General features: G+C 41.3%; 1 protein-coding gene across 1 annotated transcript in view; it reads right to left on the reverse strand.

Annotated features, from left to right (window-relative positions):
• Positions 1-21854, reverse strand: part of dock2 (dedicator of cytokinesis 2) — a 107827-nt gene that overhangs the window by 58260 nt on the left and 27713 nt on the right. The window contains exons 24-26 of the mRNA XM_080035781.1: positions 21747-21853; positions 6738-6880; positions 1258-1353 (exon numbers count right to left, since the gene is read on the reverse strand). Coding sequence (XP_079891907.1) covers positions 1258-1353; positions 6738-6880; positions 21747-21853 — 346 coding nt within the window. The remainder of the gene's footprint in view (positions 1-1257; positions 1354-6737; positions 6881-21746; position 21854) is intronic.

Here is a 21854-nt window from a genome sequence, read left to right on the forward strand (position 1 = left end):
CACACACACACACACACACACGCATCTTACTTGCTAACCAACGCAAACTAGGGCTACACCAGCTATCACTTCGAAGTGAGTTATTGGCCTGTATTCATGCTTCAAATATGTATCAATCATTGCAAAAGTCTGAGCTGATGAGGAACCCATACATTATATATGACATACATTGAAACCAAGGGTGTATGTCTGGAGTTTGGATGTCTCAATTTCAGATGGCACAAATTGTGCAGACGTATACTCAACAGAGCCCAAAACCTGTCTGCGGTTTCATTGTCAGTATACACAGTAAGTTACCTAGTAACTTAAAACAGATCAATAACAATGTCTGACCTTTTTGAAAAGTTGACTCCCAATAGCAAACACCTCGTTAACATCAAATAAACTGTAGATAAGCTTTTTCCAAATCGATAAAACTTGTTCTGTAGCATTTGAGCCACATGGCCACTGTTAACTGGTTCATTAAGCTACAACAGATATTCAAAGATCAATGCTAAAATCATGCACATCTTATTGAACTGAATGGATAAATCTGTATACATTATCATGTCTAAGTATGTTATCCCATTCATTTAAAAGTGAAATTATAACCAACAATAATTAAATACCTTTGTAAAATCATGAGACAATAAGCAAAGTAATATATGATATTTTTATAACAAACTATATATTGGCAGAAATTAAAACTCAACAAAAGAAAACTGCATTGGTCTATCCTTGTTGCAAACACACACACACACACTTTAATTTTACACACACACACACACACACACACACACACACACACACACACACACACACACACACACACACACACACACACACACACACACACACACACACACACACACACACACACACACACACACACACACACACACACACACACACACACACACACACACACACCGTTTGCCCACTGCTTAGTTCACACAGCAGTTTAGAGCGTAATCAATAATCTCCACAAGGGCCTACTTCAAGCTGCTTCCAAGTGAAAGCTTGCCACCTATTAGAAGCCTGAATGGCACCACTCTCACTAATTAAACATAACAAGTGTGTGAGCTCCTGTGATGCCCCACTCTTCCCACCCGGTCGCCCTCTTGTATGTACAATAAAAAGTGTGTATTTTAAACTAAACAGGCTGTTGTTGACATGCTTTGTAATTCGGGAATAAGGAGTGGACAGAGGAGTTGGCTTTTTATACTGAAAATATAAGTGGCAGACAGAGCAATAATAAAGTAAGTCTGGTGTACTCACTATCAGGGCATGCTCTCGACCCATGGTGATAACCGTCTTGTTGATGATCCTCAGCAGAGACACCACAATGTCCTGGATGTGTTGAAATGTTTCCCCCTGAGAAGAAAAGAGTGACAGGGATCAGACAGAGTCATAGGAGAAATGCAATAGAAGGGTGTACAGGAAATAGAGACAAAATAAAAGATTGTTAGCGTTCCTAATAATGTGAACAAACACACAAAAAACACACACACATTACATTACATTACATTGCATTTCATTAGGCCAATGCTTTCATCCCAAGCGACTTTCAATTTGTGCATCCAACCGTGAAGATACGAACTCGGAACAGCAAGAATCACCTATGTTGATTTGCTTCGAACAAGCCAAACTACAGAGTGCCACATGTAGGTGCAACATATGTGTGCAATATATATATAGTGCAATTTTTTTTTTTCTTTTAGAACCATCATCTTCTTCGCCAAGGTGGAAGGGATGCAGCATTCACTCGTGCATAAAGATTGCCTCGATGGAGTTTTTTATTTTTCTCCATAAAAAACTTTGGAGACTCCTCAGGTTTTGTTTGTGCCGACCGGCCCCTCACATGAACCCTTTTCTCTCTGTGAAGATAATGGAGTTTACACACACAGTCTAAAGCTCCACTCGACTCGGCTTTGCACGAGGGAATCGCGGATCAAATGAGACGAGACCGAGTATAACGTTTTTTTAAAAATCAGAACATTTTAAAAGTACTCAGAAAACTTTTCAGAAAAAATAAGCCTCACCAGAACATCCAGTTTATCAACCTCAGTGTGGACTTTTGAACCACAACGCTTTTGATGCATTGATGTGGATGTGTAAACCTGCTTTCCCCTTCCCCTCTCCCCCTTAGCAAACATGACACTCAAATTTTGTAATATTCTTAAACTAATGTATCCTAATCATAATATCGGTATATAAGGAGGGTTTGCTATTGCTTTAATACACACTTTGAAAATAAGTTTTATACAAATATAATGACCTAACAAAAAACTATTTGCTCTTCCTTTAGTTGAGGAAGAACACTCAAATATTGTACGCTCTGAACATTTTTTATCAATTAACTGTAGCCGAGTCTCAAATACCTTGATCTTTTTTGATAACCTTCATCTGTATTAAATTAACACCGAGCATTCAAAGGCCTCTCAATGCATGTTAAATACTTAGCAAAAAAGGAGAGAAAGGAAATCAAATTGTTTGATTGGACTCTGAAGACTGAAAGTTGAGAGAAATTGGGTCTGATTAATGACTCATACATTAGAATGTATTAGTTTAATATGCACCTTTATAGTAGGATTGGGTATATGTACACTGAACACACACACAGACACACACACACACACACACACACACACACACACACACACACACACACACACACACACACACACACACACACACACACAATGCGGTGAAGCTGGTCAATGGAGGCTGACATAATATCTCACTAGCGAAGCATCTGCTATAGCATCAATGCTGCAGTGTTTACACAACCTTGTTAGCATGCTCTGACCCAAATGAGTGTGTGCACTCTTAAATTGTGTATGTTCCTTGTGTGAGCGGATTAGCAAAGCATAACGCATACAAATGAAGAATAGGTTAAAGCAGAGCCGGCCCGAGGCATAAGCGAACTAAGCGGCCGCTTAGGGCCCCCGACTGCCTGGGGGGCCCCCTAAATTTTTTTTTTTTTTTTTTAGTCTGTGTGTTTGATATTAACATCATACTATGCAAATGTGAGTTATCATACAAAAAAAGGAATACAATGTTTTGGTCTAGATAATTAATAGCCTAAAAATGTAATCAGTTCATCTGGGAGGAAATCCGAAATTATCTGATCATGTCACGTTCACATCCATGCACAGTGTGTATTGAGTTTATTTAAAAACAATTGGAAATGGGGCTGCCCTCAGTTGCCCATGCACTGTGTATAGTCTATAGCCTATGTCAGCCTTGTCTGTGGAAAAAAAGATACAGTAGCTGGACAACAGAGTTCTTCTGCTTCGTTCCTCACACTGCATGTAAATGCATTCACTATATTACAGAGAAATATGTCCCGTAAAAGAAAAAGAGCTCCAATTCCAACCCATAATATTTTATTTTATATTAATATTTTTATGGAAAATCCATGTGTCCTTCTTCAATAGCTTCTAATTCATCCGACCCAGTGTCTCCAAATTATTTGTTCACACAAAATTTCTCAGATTTAGCCTCTTAATTTTCCTCTCAAAGTGCACCAGATTCATGCATTTCACTTTAAAAAGGTTAAAAAAATCTCCCGGGGGGGCATACCCCCGGACCCCCCTAGGAGGGTCTGAATCTCGGCTGTCTAATATTTTCGCACAGCCGCACAGTAGAGGCACTAGCGGAAAACACTGGGTGTGTGAATGATATTTAACAAAGATCTATAGTTTCAGCAGCGCTAACATTGGAGAGGGGCCCCCTAATCATATTTCGCTTAGGGCCCCCTGAAGGCTTGGGCCGGCTCTGGGTTAAAGGTTCAACATTTTACAACACACATCTCTTTGTGTGTGTGCTCGTGTTTGCACATGTGTGTCTGTGTTGGTCTGATGATTTGAAATGATTTGGAAGGACTGATGAGAATCAGGGAGGCAAGATTAAACCACATTAAAATGCACTGACTCATAGCAACAGGGGTAATAAACAACTGAGTGTGTGTGTGTGTGTGTGTGTGTGTGTGTGTGTGTGTGTGTGTGTGTCTCATCTTGCATATTATTTCAGACTGACTACCTCAGACTTGCATTCACTAACAGACACACACTGAGATGTGTGTCTGTCTGATGTGCCGTGGTTAGGCCGAGGTGCATCCGTTTATCCTAAATAAGCCTAAATCTTTCTGGCTCTCTGTTGGTATTTTGGTCTTCTGCAATGAGTTTCTTAGACAGTAGTCACAGAGCATAAGACTAGAGATGAGAGAAAATGCTCTTCCTACCTCTCTCTATCTCTCTCTCTCCTGCAGAGCACAAACAGGGTGGAAGTCGATACTATGTTCATTAATTCCAGACTGCAGCCAGACTGGTCCATCATCTCTACTGGCAACATGATACAAAAACATACTAAAAGAAATATTGTTTTGGGCGTAAGGGGGGGGGAGCAAGAGAGATGTGGTGAGCCGTGTCTTTCTGTCAGTAGCCTCATGCCTCGAAGGTTACAAAATGACTTTCCAATTCAAAACAATCTCTCCCACACAGACATGAGCATATGTCTACTGCGTATGTCTGTGTTCTGTGTCTCATTCTAGTTTGGAGACATCTCTGCCGGGACAACTTAATCAGGTATATACCACCCAGAGCGAGAAAAAGAGAGATGGGCGACAAAAGAATATAAATAGAGAGAGAGAGAGAGTGACAGAGAGAGCTAGATGCAGAACATAAAAAAGGCAGAGGGCGAGGAGGTGAAGCGTTCACCCATCAACTCTACCTATTTTATTTCTGATGTTTATCTTCCGGCTGTTTTTCGCTCTCCCCTCTTCCACAATGAAACTGTCATCTCTCTATTTCCCAGCATAGTTGTTCTCGTAATACAAAAAAAAAACCTTACCGCATCTGAAAAAAAAGTCACTTCTGTCTGTTTAGCTGTGAACTCTGTCCTGCTTTTCCCTTCACCTCTTGTCATCCAAAAAAAACATTCATTCATAGCATGTTATTGTTTTTTTCCCCCACAAAATAACACGTCTGTGTGTGAGGAGAGATGGGCTCCTTCATGGAAAACAACAGTGTCTCGCTTTCACAAAAAGCTGGGCGGCATAAAGAACAGGAGCCGTGTAAAAGGTGCTGCGGTCAAGGTTCTTATTAAATTATACTACGTGCAGTCTGGCTACTCTTATACACCAGAGAGAGAAGGTGTGTGTGTGTGTGTGTGTGTGTGTGTGTGTGTGTGTGTGTGTGTGGGTGTGTGTGTGTGTGTGTGTGTGTGTGCTTCTTTTACTGCAAACTTTGTACTTAAATAAGCACATTTATATTCAGAATGAAAATGTCAGGTCCAATACTCAATCTGAAATTGTTTTTAATGTTTAGCACAATGACTTAATAGCAAAAGAGTATGTGTGTGTGCCTGTTTGTGTATGTGTGTATAGAGAATACTTAATTTGGCTGACATTCATACTGCAGACATTGGTCCCAATATAAAACCTGTATGAAACCGTGCCTCACCGCTTTTGTAGTGTGTATGTGATTTTACAAGTACCTGCTGTGTCCTTTTGACATCATATTTTATACCTCATCCAATGCAAATTCATCTCATCAAATTCACTCCGCACCCCCCATTACTTCTCTCTCTGTCTTCCATCTCTTGGCTCATGCTTCATTAGTGTTACACTAATATATAGAGCTGAAAGAAGTCGCACCTTCGACTCAAAGAAGAATCAGCAGGCTGTCAATGACTTGCAGGAGCAATTAAGTGATCCCCTCAGCTGGACACTGCTGATGTATTTGTTTTTGTGTGTGTGTGCGTGTGTGTGTGTGTGTGTGTGTGTGTGTGTGTGTGTGTGCGTGTGTGTGTGTGTGTGTGCGTGTGTGCGTATGGTGCTTATTAAAGGATTTTGTTTTCAAATAAAGACGAATATGCAGAAACGCAAATTTGATTCTAATTGGTCAAGGGCTGCTTCACTGCACGGATGACTGAAGACCAAACCGCTGAGAGCTATTTACTTTACTCTTTAACTGTCTAGTGGCACTGTGGGTGACACAGACCGCAAGGGTGGTTCAAAACCATCCAGTAATGCTAAAAAATGTATAGTAAAGGGTGAATGATTTCTACCTTAACATTTTCCCAATGAAAAAGCTTTGTCATAAGGTAGTATTTTTAGTTTTTGAGGAAATGATGGGAAGATATTGGCCATTTGGACTTATTCAAATTTTCAATCTCTCTCAATCTTTTATAGAAGCAGATTGTGTCAGCAGGCGTTGTTCGATGCGTGCTGCTGGCATTATGATGAGTGGGTGCGCCTCAAGTGACCACTTATAGGCTCTGATTGTGTTTTCCCCAAGTACATTTGATTCTATCCGTGGAAACTGCAATCAAAATCAGCCATACAGCTATACTGTGGGGAAAGTACAGGTGATTGGAATAGCTATTTGCATACTGGACACAGAAAAGCCAAAGTGAAAAAGAGTTGTTAAGACAATAAAGAGTTCAGTCAACAATGTTGAGACTTGGCTTCGTGCCTTACTGGAAAGCTATGATTGAAAGTTTGTCACTCTAAATGCAAAAGCATGGAAGTGGTTCTTCTTGAGTGCAGTCAAAAACATAGATATTTTGATGATACTATAAAGCAATTGCAAATAAACAAATGTAGCATAAGCAATGGGATCAATATATGTTCTCAGTGCATTTTGGATGTGTTGTTCACTGCTATCCGCTTTTTGAAATAATCACCCAGAATGCAATTTAAAGTGTCAACAATAGGCCATTTCGTGTTAGTTTACAACACAATCGTGCCTTACCACATTGTCCCTGCTGAGGACTTCCAGAATGTTGTTGAGCAGCTCCACGCTATTTCTCCTCTCATCGTGAGGCCCGTCAGCCATACTGGCCAGGGCGCCACTCAGCTCCCGAAGCATCATGGGTAATAGCACGTCACGGCACTCTGTGGAGAAATACAAAAGCCACGCATGGTGACAGGTTTAACAAGCAGAAACACAATTCAAACACGAGCACACTCACTGTAGACTGATATATTTTTCAACAAAAGAAACAAAACCTTTTCTAGTGCGTAAGTGAAACTGGATGGAGTGCGACAAGTGATGTTTTATTTACTTCTCTAAAGGCGAGGCCCCTAAAAGCCGAGAATGCTTTCAGGAGTCAAAACATCAAGATGTACTTTAATGTTATTCCTCCCTGAAAAAACACTTGAAAACCTAAACGTCAGACCCTAACATCAATTGGTCTGACACCTTTGCAGACAGCTGTGCCCACACAACTGAGTAAGAAAGTAAGGACATGTTTTATTTATAGGCCTATAGCACTTTTTAAGAACAGACCGTTACAGAGTGCTTTACATGGGACACACAAGCATATTAAACGAAAATAATTCACAATACAAAACAATGTAGGAGGAGACAAAACAGTATGAAGTGCAATGTAATACAAACATAAGTAAAAACAGTAGAACATATGACCACAAAAGCACAAGAATAGTTATACACAGACTAGGCATAACAATCCACAATATACAAAATACAAGCAAAATGGCTAAAATCTATAAAAAGGCCTGCCTATAGAAATGGGTTTTGAAGAGCCTTTTGAAACAGTCCAGAGATTGTGCAGATCTGATTTTTTGGGGGAAAGTAATTCCACAGGGTTGGGGCTATGACAAATGAAAATAATAGTCATACGAACACTACGCCCTAAGACTGCACAATATATATACACCAAAGTGTTTATTCACTGTCCTAACTAAGCATGTCTGCTGCTGCTGTCAGCCACACAGTCAACACGTCAATCACCATGACCTGGCGTGATTCTCTTCCCCATCGCTCAGATTAATCCTAATCTTTAGTTAATTAATGTGTGCATTTGGTCACGCATGTATTGCATCATGAGAAATGACATCCATGAGAGACTATGTCAATGGGAAAAATCAGACAGTTATGATATAGGCCTACATTTAAAAAAATGTTTTATACTACTTACACTATGGTGCCCAACCCATAAAATCTTTATGGATGTTAAATGGCCACCACAACTCTTTTCTGGGGGGTTGCCCACAGTCGTTCCAGGAATTGAAATGGAATCCCTAAAGGACTAAAGTACCCAAAGCACTGAAGTGGAATGTGGCCTAAAGGTAGATCTAAGTAAATTAAAGTGTGTGTGTGTGTGTGTGTGTGTGTGTGTGTGTGTGTGTGTGTGTGTGTGTGTGTGTGTGTGTGTGTGTTTGACTTTAACAAACACCTTTCCTTAAACAGGTGACAGACTATATTCTAGGATGAATTTGTCAGACTGATTTATGGGTTTATTTGCTGCCCCACAATTTCCTTAATTAACCAACGAGGGGAAGAAAGTCCTTGCTCTTAGCTACGGACGATTAATTATCGAATCTGAACAAACGATTTAAGTTTTGGTAAGCTTATTTTCAAACCAAACTACCTTAAAGCTCCCATATTATACACTTTTCGGTTCTATTATACACCATATTATATGGTCTTAGTGGTCCCTAATACGTTTTTCTTTAATTGTTTGCTGAAAAAAACGTTCAGATAATTTATTGTACTATGCTGATGTTCAGCTAATCTCACAATGGCCTATTTTTTAAAAAAGAGTTGCAGGTCCCCTCGTAAATATACAATCTTTGAGCTCCCCCCGCCCCCTGTCCGGAAGCGAAGCCAGATACGCCTCGCCCTCTGTCTGTCAGGGCCGTGGACCAATAAGAAATAGGGGTGTGGGCTGCACAGTGGAAGCTTCTGGCTTTACGGTTTGTGAGGTCAGAAAAGGGGATAATTCTGACTGGAGTGTTTTTGGGGGGAGGGGTGGGGGATTCAGAAAAGGGGAGAGTGAGAAAAGGAGAGATTGTTATTTTTTTTGATATTTTGGCAGTCTCTAGGCACACCGTGGACGCATGGATATGTTGGAACACATTTAAAAAGTGCATTTAGCATAATATGGGACCTTTAAAAAAAACGAAAACTACACTTATTTAATCTTTAGTGAGCATTATTGACACAAAATAGGCTTTTAAAAATGCACACTGTTTTGTGGACAATACAAATGTACAATACATATATGATGGTTTAGCAATGAACTTCACAATATGTACAGGCACGATCCCACCAGAGCCATGGACAGATTAACGGTCACACTCCAGAACTAGAACAAATTGATTAAATAGACACTTGTGGGTGAGACACGCTTAGGTCACAGACAATTGTAATTGTCATTACTTGTATAATTTGTATTTTATAATACTAAAGGTCCTATGCCGTTACACATTTGTATAAAATGAGGAAACTGTGAATGCATTTTTATCCATGTGTCCACCTTGACCTCTCCCATTCTTGTCTTTTCTTTCTCCATCTTTCTGCCCCCAACCCCATCCCTCTCCCTTTTAGCCGCAGGTAGACAGAGGCCATTAAAAGCTCATTTAGGCCGATGCTCGTTAGGCCCATTATTAAGTGAGCCGAGCCCGTACGCCTGCTGAGTAGACCCACTTCACAACGCTCACTCCATCACACAAACATTCAGAGAGGGGAGGGGGAGGGAGGGGACACATGAGTCACTGAATGCCCTCAATGACTCAGAGAAATGGAGGGAGGAGACAGAGGAGGAGGAGGAGGAGGAGGAGGAGGCCTGGACAGGTAGAGGGAATGCAATGGGAACATGGAGAGTGTCAAGGGAGACACCAGGACTGATTGGAATGACAAACAGAAGTATTATCACAATGTATTTACCATAATGTATAATGTCAAACCAGTGGTGGACAATAATGTAGTTAATTTACTTGAGTACTTGAGTTGTCTATGTCTAGCAAAAACTTTCACTTTGTACTTGAGTATTTAAAAATAAAAGCTAAAGCACTGGGGTTGAGTTATCTGCCCACCACTGTGTAAAAAGTCTCCTTTAAAAAGATGTAGACGCTGCCAGCTTTGTTTTTGAGTAGAAACCCTGCTGAATGGCTTTAATCCATCAAAGCAGAAACTCATCATCCCTTTGAGTCTTTCAGATATAGAGAAAAACAATGGGCTGTGTTCTATGGCAGTATTGCTGTGTGAGAAATTAATCTATCCGCCTTCCCCGGGGGGGCTGGATGTAACAATAAACCTTTGGAGAACTCCATTCCCTGGTGATATGATCCCAGAGCCACACAGCCACATTTCTTTTGATCTGTGAAAGAACCATAGCTGATATATATATTTTTTATTTTACTGTTTGTGTGACATGTTCAGGCAGAGGGGAGAGAGAGGGAAACTGAGATCAGGAGAAAACAAAACGAAAGAAAGAAAGAAAAAGAGATAGAAAGAGTTAGAGATGGAGCGCCAAAGAGATTTGGATGGACAAGAAATAAATAGCTCCATATAATAAAAAATAAAAACATAATTCTAATTCCTATGTCATTGCTAAATTAAGGAACGTTTTACCAAAAAAGCAAGTAGAAGGCATACTCAAGTGCAATGTTCTGTCCTCTGGATCACTGCAATTTCATTACATTTTGTTCAACTCTAGTGGACCTTTTTTCTACCGGGCCTGCTGACACGGGAGGAAGAGTGTATCATTTTCACCATATTAAATAGTGATGTAAAAACAATAAGCAGAGTTAATTCTTTAGGAATACTTTCTATGTAACCTGTGAACTTTGTTGGTTGCTGAATAAAAAAGCGTTACCATCCTAGCATTCTGAAAACGTATAGAAAAGAAGGAGCACTCAAATACAGTGGCTTGCTCATCTCCAGCATCCTAATGTGTTGGATCTGTCGATAGGGTGTCTGGTCTGTTTTGATTTTGACTCAAGGTTCCTCTTTCTTTTGAAAAAAAAAAAAACACCTTCTGGAGTTCGCTGAATATGAGCATCAAAAATGATGAGAAAGTACATGCTGCCTTCTTGGCTATACGCTCCTCCAGATTCTTCAGTCACTGATGTGGAACATTGCTTTTTAAAACTTTTTTGCAGGTATTTCTTATAGCACCTCGCATTGGCCTGGAAATAACACCATGAATGTTAATATCATCCACTTCTGCCTGAATGCTATAGCTCTCTCAGAGACCTCTTTGAATAGCGCTAAGGTCTTCCGGGGGCTTTCAGTTTTGTAAGAACACCAGGGTACACACTTTGAGGAGGGCATTTGAAATGAATGCTATTCCTAGGAACACTTGCTCTGGGGACCTCCATGTGGCTGGTCTTACACTCTGGCCCTGTGAAAACAGATGTGCATTCGTAGCAACAAAGGTATATGCAGCAAAGACTAAATATATAGCAAGAGTTCATACTCAAAATAAAAGTCAAAATAAACCTTGAAAGTACCATCGCATTTGGCTGAGTAGTTTAAATCTCTTTACAAATGTGCCCTTATTTGAGCTTTTCCTAGTCACTGTGAAAAGTTGTTGCTTGCTCGCCAAATGCAATGAATGCCTTGTCACAAATGCTATTATAAATGCAAAAACGTTGCATATTTAGTTTCCCCGATACAATTTGAGGCTCCTACCAGCACATCCTCTTCTCTCTGGGGAATATCTTCCCCTTATATGTGTGTGTGTGTGTGTGTGTGTGTGTGTGTGTGTGTGTGTGTGTGTGTGTGTGTGTGTGTGTGTGTGTTTCAGTTCTGTTAATTCATCTTCTATTTCTATTGTCTGTGTTCCCTGCTCCTTTGCACAATCACCATCTACTCCATCTCAACCGTTTACTGGTCAATTTGATCTTGTTGTTTTTACCCTCTGCTGACTCTTACACGTCCTTTCACACATTTCCTCTCTATTTCCCATTTTGTGATCTTTCTGTCACAACAATTTATCGTTCTGTCCGTCATTGTCTACTCCTCCTAACTCGGAATAAGTTACATTTTGGCTCAACGCGAACTTTCAGTAACTTGCTCCTGTACCTAGTAACTGATCCAACCAAGTGCCAGTTTTGTCCTGTGTATCTTGTCTTCTCAGCGAGTACAGAACAGTACTACTGTTCTATGCACTCTACATCTACTCTGGCTTGAGCCTCTCAGTCAGAGCTTCCTTTTTGGACTGCTTACAAATCTGGCATCGTTTGCTAGGATTGGAAGAGTGTAACCACAGTCACGGCCCTAATCCCATAACCTTAAACCATTTGAGGTCTGTGTGGTGGAGCTTGCTAGTGAACGCAGAAGCCTAAAAAGAGAGACGCGGCCTGGCCTCGACCAAAGGCGAAAGAGTAGGAAGGTGGCAGGGGAGATGAAGAAGTGGACCAACTGTGCAAAAGGAAAGAGAAAAAAGGAGTTTGAACAGATGCAGTTATTATATGAACACACACACGCAAAACAAACACACACAAAAAAACACACACCAGACAAACTTGTGACTAAAATCAACATCGGTGTATACACAAATGGTTGCACACCTGTGTTTCTGTGTCTACCTCTCGCTTGTCCGGGGGATTTAATTGCAAGTCATGCGTTTTAGCCTGTGGTGCAACAAATGCATTAAATCAATTCAGCACCGCTGTGCAGAAAAGCTTGGCCAACAGGCACTGACAGAAAAAATGGAAATTAAGGTGTAACACTGGGATGGACTTTTAACCATGCATTGAAATACACAGGTGCTGATGCCCACAACATATTCAGAATGAATTTGCATCACACACACAACTGAGAATCAAGTATTCATCTATATTCAAATGGAAATGTCTATTTATTCAAGCCATAATCTCAGTCTTTGACTAATAATACCAGCGTGGGTCTGTGTGCCCGATTGTGGATTGTACTTTTTCTGTCTAATTCGTTTGCTTCACCACTATTTGAGGTGTAAGAGATGCTGGAATCTCTTCATGCCTGTGTGACAGAGTGGTTATGTGTTTGGGTTAGTAAGTCTGCCAGAGCAAAGACCCCCTGCATACTACTGCTGCTACTGGCAGGCCACCACGCAGAGAGCAGCTCTGATGGCTCAGCATCCTTCTCTCTGCTCAATTTTTTATTTGACAGCCAAATACAATAAAACTAAAGCATGTGATAATGAGATGCAATCTCAGTTTGCAAGAGGCATGTAAATCAAAGCATGTCTTCCTCTTTGTATCCATCCATTCTGCTCCCCTCCCTTTTTGTTTTTTTTGCGTCTTGCTTTTGGGAAGATAGAGCGATAGAAAAGATGATAATGAGGAGGTTTGGCGGTGCGACAACAAGTAAATCTTGTTGTTGAGAGAAGGGGGGAGGAGGGTGGGGGGGGAGGCTGGGACCACGCCAACTGTCTTCCCGCTTGGTGATGACTAAATGTCCCTCTCAGCAGCTTTTTCATCTCTCCGTGTCACCGCGGGTGTCTCCTCTCATCCACTCTGCCTTCACCCTTCATCTGTCTTCCTCTCTGCTTCCTCACTATTTTCCCTGGCTCCATCTTTAATAATTTAAAGGCCCTCCATTTCCTCTGTTGGTATTAAGGTGGTGACTGTCTGTACCACACATTTTTACAGAAATTGCCGACTCAATATTGTGGGGCGGTAAAGTGTGTTTTGCACCTTTGATTTGAAAAAAGCAAGAAAGCTGTCAAATAGTTTAACAGGATCATATTTTCTTCATTTTATAGAAGCGTATAAAATAGACTTGCCGGTGTGAATTGGTGTCTCCCAAAAGTATAGTGCCATTACATTACAGATGACAGTGATAAAAAGTTAGAAAATGATGCCTGAAAGTGTATCTTTCTACTTTGATCTCTGTAGTGACGCTGATAGGACCTGGCATCAACCAAACAAACTGTCAAACCAAAGTGAACACAATCACAGCCAAAGGTGCTGTCTTGAGTATTATTGCTTTTTCGTAAAGGAATTCTCCCCAAGTACACACGGACACACACACACACACACACACACACACACACACACACTCTGTCCATCCATCCAGAACTCTAACTGAAGATGCCTGTTCCTCCCCAGGCTCTTTGCTTATACGGCGAGCTATAGGGGGGGAAATACAATCAAACTTCTTATGTTCTAATTTTATTTGGTATTATTTTATTGCTTTTGGTGTAGAAATCCTTGTATAAGACACCAAAGTCATTTTCTGGGGCTTCCGTGCTGATATTTTTCTTAATAATCCAAAACAGAACTGGACGTGTTTATCATCTGTAGCCCAAAAACAAAGATTTTGTTTTAAGGATTACAAGTGCTACTGTTACTGCTGTTCAGATAATCCCTCTTTGCACCTAGATGCAGCTTTGATGTATTTTTCTATTTTTCTTTCTTTTCCATGTGTCAATGAGTCACCCACTAATTGCCAGACCTCAGCTCTGCCTTCCCTCCACGGCTGCGTCTAGCATATGACTGTTAAAATTGATTGACCAATTAGTGTGTTGGTAGCATTAGCTGCTACAGCGTTTTTTGATCAATTTGAGCCAGGCAGATCGATGGCAGATGAATGCCTTGTGGTTGAAACCACCTCGCCACCTTTAACTGATAGGCTGGCTTATTCCCAGTGTCCTCTCACAGGAGAGCAATATATCAGCATAGCTGGCTAGGGTTAAAACTTACATTTGATTTCCGCTGTTAAATCGTGCACTGTATCTGGATAATGGAATTAGCGCAATTCCGATGCATTTGCCTTCACTGTAAATCCTTAGTCACTCACTTATTCTTTATATTATCACCAATTTACTAAAGTGGTGAAATAATTTGCCGTGATAGCTTCAATGCCATCCACTCCCAACAGTTACTGCTGCTGCTGCCGCTGCCATAATGAGCCAACGTCCCAACGGAGGTCATTAAGCTTTCAGTATTCTCAGAAATGTTATTTTGCTGTAACCTAAGAAACATGACGGACAAGCCACTTAGCTGTGCGGTGTGGAAAGCCAGCTATTGACAGAACCAAGCTGTCAGGTTGCTCCCCGCCCTCACATCTGCACCGGATGAATTAATGGATAAGTGTGTTGATGCCCCAGACCCATGTGTCCCTCTACTGTCCTTGACTGCATTGGGTTTCCAACGAGATCAACCCACAGACACAGGCAGGCATGGATCCGAATATAAATGAGACAGAGGAGGTATGGCATTTCCCAAAATTATTAAAGTCCTTTCACTTTGCCCCATTAGTCTCATCCATCCCTATTTTCCTCCTGCGTTTTCATCCACTATCTCCCAAAACTGCATTCTCGGCAGACTCTGAACGAATGACATAATCTCTCTCTCTCTCTCTTTCCCTAATTAACCCTCTGGAACCATCAACCCACAGCTCTACAGTAAGCATTGATATTTCAAGTCAGCCTGTACAAAAATAATAAAAAAAAATGCTTAGTGGCAGATAGATTATATGCTGTCAAACACACACAGGTGCCACTTCTTGTCAACAATTTATATTCATAAATCTCTGACAGGCACAGAATGGCAGCCATGTTTTTGCCGGATGTTTTATGAGCGTGACCTTCTTGCATTTACAGTGAGGCTGGACAACAACCATGATTTGATGTAACAAAGAATATTTTGATGTAACACAGTAGTGTTGGACAGTAATACAGTATTACGGTATTCCTGGGTATTCTAAAAATAGCAAAGACATTTCCTTAATAACAATCATGCACAAATCTGCTGTGTAATGTGTAAGTTTCCAATAAATGCTTTAGGAGTGTGTGTCCGTGTCCAGCAGCAGAGCCAATGCCTGTTTCTTAAGATGCTATAAGACTGATGACAGAACTCCTGTAACTGATGGAGGCCTACTTTGTCAAATAAAGAACCTGTCAAAGAAGGTCAAAACTATTTAGACCCGTTCATACTCGCTATACGTCACGTGACCGCCTCTTCTCAGAGAGACAATAAGAAAGAAAGACGGCGAAAGTTAGCGAGTTGTTCCCAAAAATTCTATTGCTGCTTAATTATGTATAGCATTTTAAATATAAGAATGCAGCTTAGACTACTTTAAAAGCAAATTGCATGTAGTGATTTTGTTCGTTTGAATTGAGTTGAGACATTGGGATGTGTTCAAGCGCTGTTCAGTAATACCCGATGGTATTACCTTATAATTTGGGGAAGGTTTAAAACATATCAAAAGTTACATACCGCCAAACCCTATAACACAGCAGAAAATAATATACTAGAGAGAAGAGAGGAGAGGAATAAAGTAGAAGGGGAGCAGAACAGAGAGAAGCCCTTTTGAGAGGGCCTGAGGCCACGCAGCAGCAGCCAGCCATATGAGGATAATGTTAAGATGATGGTTATGAATCCGACGTCTGACTCTTAATATGTCTGAATAACTAAGGATTATAGCATATGGAGGGGCTTACTGGACCACCATGTAACTTGTTACACACACACACACACACTCCCAAACCCTGAGCGAGCGGCAGTAAAGCTGACAGCTTTGCAATTACGGCTGGACCAGCTGCTCCGATAAAGGCTAGGAGGAAAATACATAACAATAAACAACAAATGCAGAGATCCCTGGCGGTGCCAAGCAAACACTTGCTTCTCCTCAGGGCTCTGCTGTTATGAGATTTAGTTCAAGTAAGAGTTTAACACAGCCTAGTCTTCAAACTGCATGGAGTAAAAGAAGTTCAATGTAGATTCATAGCCCTTGGTTACATGAATACGGTAATATCCCTGTCGTTAAAAGCCACAGAACACTGTAGCCGGGCATCTTAAGTGACCTGTCACTCACTAAAGCCGATTGTTAGTGTGGACAAGAGTGATCACTCAGCACTGATTAAAACCTGACAATAATAACTGTAAACTCAACGCCATATTCATCAAGCGCCGACATGCCTCTGTTAAGCAATCACATCACGGGGAAATATGGACACGGGTGTGGCAACACTGTCAACAATACTGTTAAATGAGCTGCAGTAAAAGCAAAGCAATTCAAGCGATGAGATTTATCCTATGTAGGGTAAATAAAAGAATAAAGATGTCGACACTAAAGACAGATTTTTGTTTTATTGTATGCATTCTGTATCAATTTGTCGTACAAGAGCAGTACACTTAAACCTATGGCTTTTCCTTTAATCTGTTTACTACGCTCTACAACACAAATGACATGTCGGCAGTGTTTGCTTGCTGGTGTCATGGCTGAGAATATATGCAGGGTTAGTGGATCGAATCAGGAAACATCTTTGGGGAAATGAATGGGCAAACAAAATGACAGACTCATCCCTCTGTCCTTCTGCACATTGCTGTCCCTGATCTTTCGTTCTTTTTTCCCTCTTTTTTTGTGTTGATGCTCTCAATCTGTCACAGTGATCGCATTGTAATTTGCCTAAATTGAGCCATATTGTGTGTCGCAAAGAAAATGTTGTCTCTTTCAAACGGATTAACCCGTATGACAGGATGTATCTGGGCGTGTGTGCCAGTGTGTGTATATGTGCATTGTGTGTGTGTGCATACAGTATGTGATTGGCAAAAAGACCCTAATCCCAGGAGCATATTCCGAATAAAAGGAGTATTTTTGGGCAAGAGAAAAAAAAGGGCAATCCCTTCAAACGCTTCCCCTGGATGAAACCAGTCATGAGAAAGCCAAACACATGGAGAGTAAAAATAGGACACTAAACAATTACACGTGCACACACACACACTGAAACACACACGAAAAAAGTAATACAAGTGACCTCATTGCAAAAAGAACAACTTTCCTACTGAATAACTGCCAAAACAACCTTACAAGCAAGTACCGAACAATCTTATATACCTACGTGGTAGTTAAGGAAAAATATTCTGGTTTCTGTTGAATACACTATTCTCATGTTTCTTTCAGAATAGATTTGATTTATTCAAACCCATTTCCGGCCCAGAAAATCTTACCGCAAATATCCTGCTCGTTATGCACCACTAAGTTAGTAACATATAAAACTGGAAATAACGATCCATAACAATGTTCATTCCCACTTGAATTCAAACATGAGCAGGCAAGTGATGTCCTGGCTCTTGCTGACACACACAAACAAACACACGCTTCTCCCTCCATCCCATCATCTTGGCTCTCCTACCCTGTCAGAGGCTTGACATCTTCCCCTGGAGAGCGGGCTTGGCAGGCCTGCTGCTTATTCAGAGTCAGACAGACAGGTAGGGATATTAAATATGCATTGCGGTGCAGTGATAGGACACCGGGGGCCATTAGCTACAATAAATATATAATTTAGCTCGGCTGCATATTTCAGCGTTTCACCCTAGCCTACAAGCCCCTCTGATTAGCATCCCCAATGCTAAGAATGCATCTCAATTAGACCAGGTGTCAGCCCTCATTTGGTGAGGCAGGGATTGAGATGGAATTGACCAATGTATAAAATGAATGAATAAATAAACGCACAGTGTCAGAGGATGGTGAAGGGGGCGGGGGGGGGGGCAGAAGAGAGCAGAAGAGGAGAGAGCTGTCACTGATGAGCAGCATGCAGGTTTGCTGATAGATTGCTTTTGCGCAGGTCTTAAACTTTAATCACTTTTAGACGGTTTAATAGCAAACGAAGGCCCCCACTCTCTCTTTCTCTCACAAACTCTTATTGTGTTGGCTCTTCCGCAATGCTGCTTTGCTTTCTCCCTGCACCACCATCCACATGTTCTCTCCTCTCTCTTTAACCGTCTCAAATCCCTTGTTCCTTCTTTTTCAGGCAGCCTTTTGTCCCATCCCTAGTCCTCTGTCATCCATCTTCCCATTCCATTTACACATCCCTCTGCCCCTGCCACATCTTTAACAATCATTGTTTCCTCCCTCTTTCCTCTCTTCCTTTTTTTGTCTTAACTTTTAGTCTTCTTCCTTCGCATAGGAATGACTTTACTTTTTCACTTTCCATCCGTTCCCTTTGTTTTCATGTCCTTGTACTCTCCTCCACCTCTGCCTGATTCTATCTCCATAATGTCTGCATCTGAAGAGCTCTGTTCCAAAAGTAGTCTTCCATCATTTCAAAACACGGCAAACCACCATGAATTCAAAGCACTTTGCAGACTACGACTGGGGCTAAAAGTCATTTCCAGATTTTTGCTGTCAAAATGGGTGCCAGACTTGACTGTCAAAGCATCATTGCGTAAAGGCTGTTACATACTCCGCGAGAAGAAAGAACAAAGTTCTCGGTGACAGAGCTGCGAGAAGTTCTTTCTGGTCTGACATTACATACTTCACGAGAACTCAACTGCCGAACTCCTCACCGCGGCGCATTGTTACCATGGTAATTGACTCAGTAGCGCCAGCTGATTTCACTTCGCTTTCCTCATTGACTTCAGACTGACCAATCACACAATAATTCTCGGACAAGCTGCGAGAAGAAAGTTCGGCCCGGGTGATGTGTCGAGAACAAGCTGCGAGAACAGCTAAACAAGAGCTGAGAGAAGAAAATGACGTCATTTTCTTCTCGCAGCTCTGTCACCGAGAACTTTGTTCTTTCTTCTTGCGGAGTATGTAACAGCCTTAACTTATGTCGCCCCCAGTTGGAATTCTTGAATAATTAACAACAAATAACAACTCTATCGGTGCAACTACATGACGTTCAGCCATGCCTTGACCTATTGCCTCAGTCCTATTCGTCTGTTTGTAAACACTGCCATACTTAGAAATACAGAATGTTGTGGAACTGGCAGGCGTAATCAACTTTGTGTCAACTCTTTAGCCTCTTTAGGCTTAAATGTTATGGGCAATCGGTTTATATGGAATAGTTGCTCACTATAGCTTTAATTCAGAGGTCTTTGTTTGCCAACATTGAAATGTAGCATTTTGGTATGATGCCCTTTCATTCTTTGCTTTTTTTCTTCTATTTATCAAACTCTTTCTTTCTAACCTTGGTCCATATCGCTCTCCCTCTCATCACTTCCTTCCCTCTCTCCTTCCCTGGTGACAAAGTGTGACTGTGTGCGTGTTGACAGCTAGCCAGTGGGCTGAGCCTTTCATCTGGGGCCCCCGAGGAATCAATCATCCAAAGCCAGGATCAATACCAAAGCACCAAACCCTGGACCTGCTACTGACTGTGTACTGGCAGCAGCTGACTGATGAACGGACCTGCACTGCTACAGTTGAGGGGGAAAAAAAACAACATTCTAGTCACACACACCCATTCAGCATGCACCACTGCACAAACACCCAAACGCACAGATACACTCACACCCAGATATAGTGTCACCAGTCACCCAGAAGTGAATATACATTGAGGTTTTCGGTATGAGAATTATTCATGCACACATTCATGCACTCAAAATGTTCATGACTGAATCCGTCTAGCACAGCCCAGCAGGTATCCCATCTCGGTACCTACTCGTAATGATTCCAAACCAAATTTGGCCCCTCCACAATCACTCACAGTCTACTTTCAATTCTCCACCGCATTGGCCCGGAATAAGGGGCCCCCTTCACCGAGTCAGTGCAACACGGCGGCACAACATTACCCCACTCTATCCATCGCAGCGTGCTCTTATACATGGGGGAAACCAGCACTTATCAGCCCACTACAAGTAAATTAGACAGACATAATAGGGCATAGCAGAGGAAGGGAGGGGGTGCAAATTGGTGCAGAGTGCGTGATCATTGAGGTGCGTGCAGCAGCAGAATACTCTAACAGGCGCAACACTGACAAAATCATTTGACCCTGGGCGGCAATAACAGCAAATCTAGTGAAAGTCACTTAAAAGGAAAAAGTGACACATAAATGTCCTATATTGCGCCAAATGTTAGATATTACTTGTTCTCCTTTTTGACAGATGGCAGGTATCACTTGTAATATTAATGCGGAACAACAACTTATCTTTCTCTATTTTTCAACACAAACTCGTCTGAGACGTGAACCGTGTACTGATTTTATGCTTGAATTAAGGTTCACGGCCATGGAATGTCAACGCCACACAAGGACGAAAGGAAAAGAGAAAAAAAAAACATCAGATACTGCGGCTGACTCACTAATACCTGTTGTGCTCGCTGTTATTTTGGCCTCAAGGCTGTTTTAATTTCAGATAGCGTGACTCGAAGGGACCTTTAGCTTAAGTGGTGGAGGAGTACGTTAATAGGTGCCACTGATTGTTATAAGATGGTATCTGACCCCGGGGTCCATTGCACTGATTGTAATGTCAGAGAGAGGAGTGGAACAATTAGTTGTGTTGTTACATCGTCAACATCAAATAGCCATATTGTATTTTCTTTTTTTTTTATCTCTGTAGAGTATAGGCCCTGGGCAAAAGTAATAAATGAAATATCCATGTCCATATCCATTCCCTATTTGAATAATAGCTGCAGCTTATTTGACGGTAGGCATGCAATTAATTTAATTCCTAATTCATTTTAAACCTTATAACAAATACATTATTAAGGTAAATTGGTTTAATTCAAAAGACTATGTTATGAAATGATATAACTTGCCCAGTCCATTGCATTCTATAGAAAATACAAATTGACTAGATGTGTGTTGAATGTGTGTCTACACTGCAGTAAACCAAAACCCATGCGAATAAGCCTAACCAGTACACATAAATAACATCAGTATGTCCTTTCACCATGTGGCAGAGGCTTTTATCTAAAGTGCCGTATTGGATGGCCTACAGGGGAAAGGAACATTACCCTTTCAGTATTAGCAAACCACTCTTTTATCCACTTTACTGTATTAAGATAGAAAGCCTTTTTAAAGCAAAGAACCCCCTTGCTGCTCATAAAGTACAGTGGCAACAGCTGTCTGCTAAGTCTTGTCAACGGGCTGGACTTACTTACTGTATAATAGACCTTGTAACGTGATCTCAGCCTTTAAGTGAGAGGCAGCTAAAGCTCTGTAGGATTTTACACAGAATTTGTTTGGCACTGTGCCCATATGTGAATACCACCGTATAGAGTCCGCTATTGCAGCCATAGTAAATCATAGGCTAAAGGGCCTGGAACTGGATGAAGAAAGAAAAAAAGATGATGACCCACCTTGTTTCTTGAAGAGTTGGCTGCTGACGATTTCAGTCATGGAGAGCACCTTCTGTTTCTGGAGTTTCTCAGGGGGAATGCAGGAGTAGAAGTCGTACAGCAATTGAC

Source organism: Ammodytes marinus (genome assembly GCF_949987685.1).
Source record: "Ammodytes marinus genome assembly, chromosome: 10".
Lineage (NCBI taxonomy): Eukaryota > Metazoa > Chordata > Actinopteri > Uranoscopiformes > Ammodytidae > Ammodytes > Ammodytes marinus.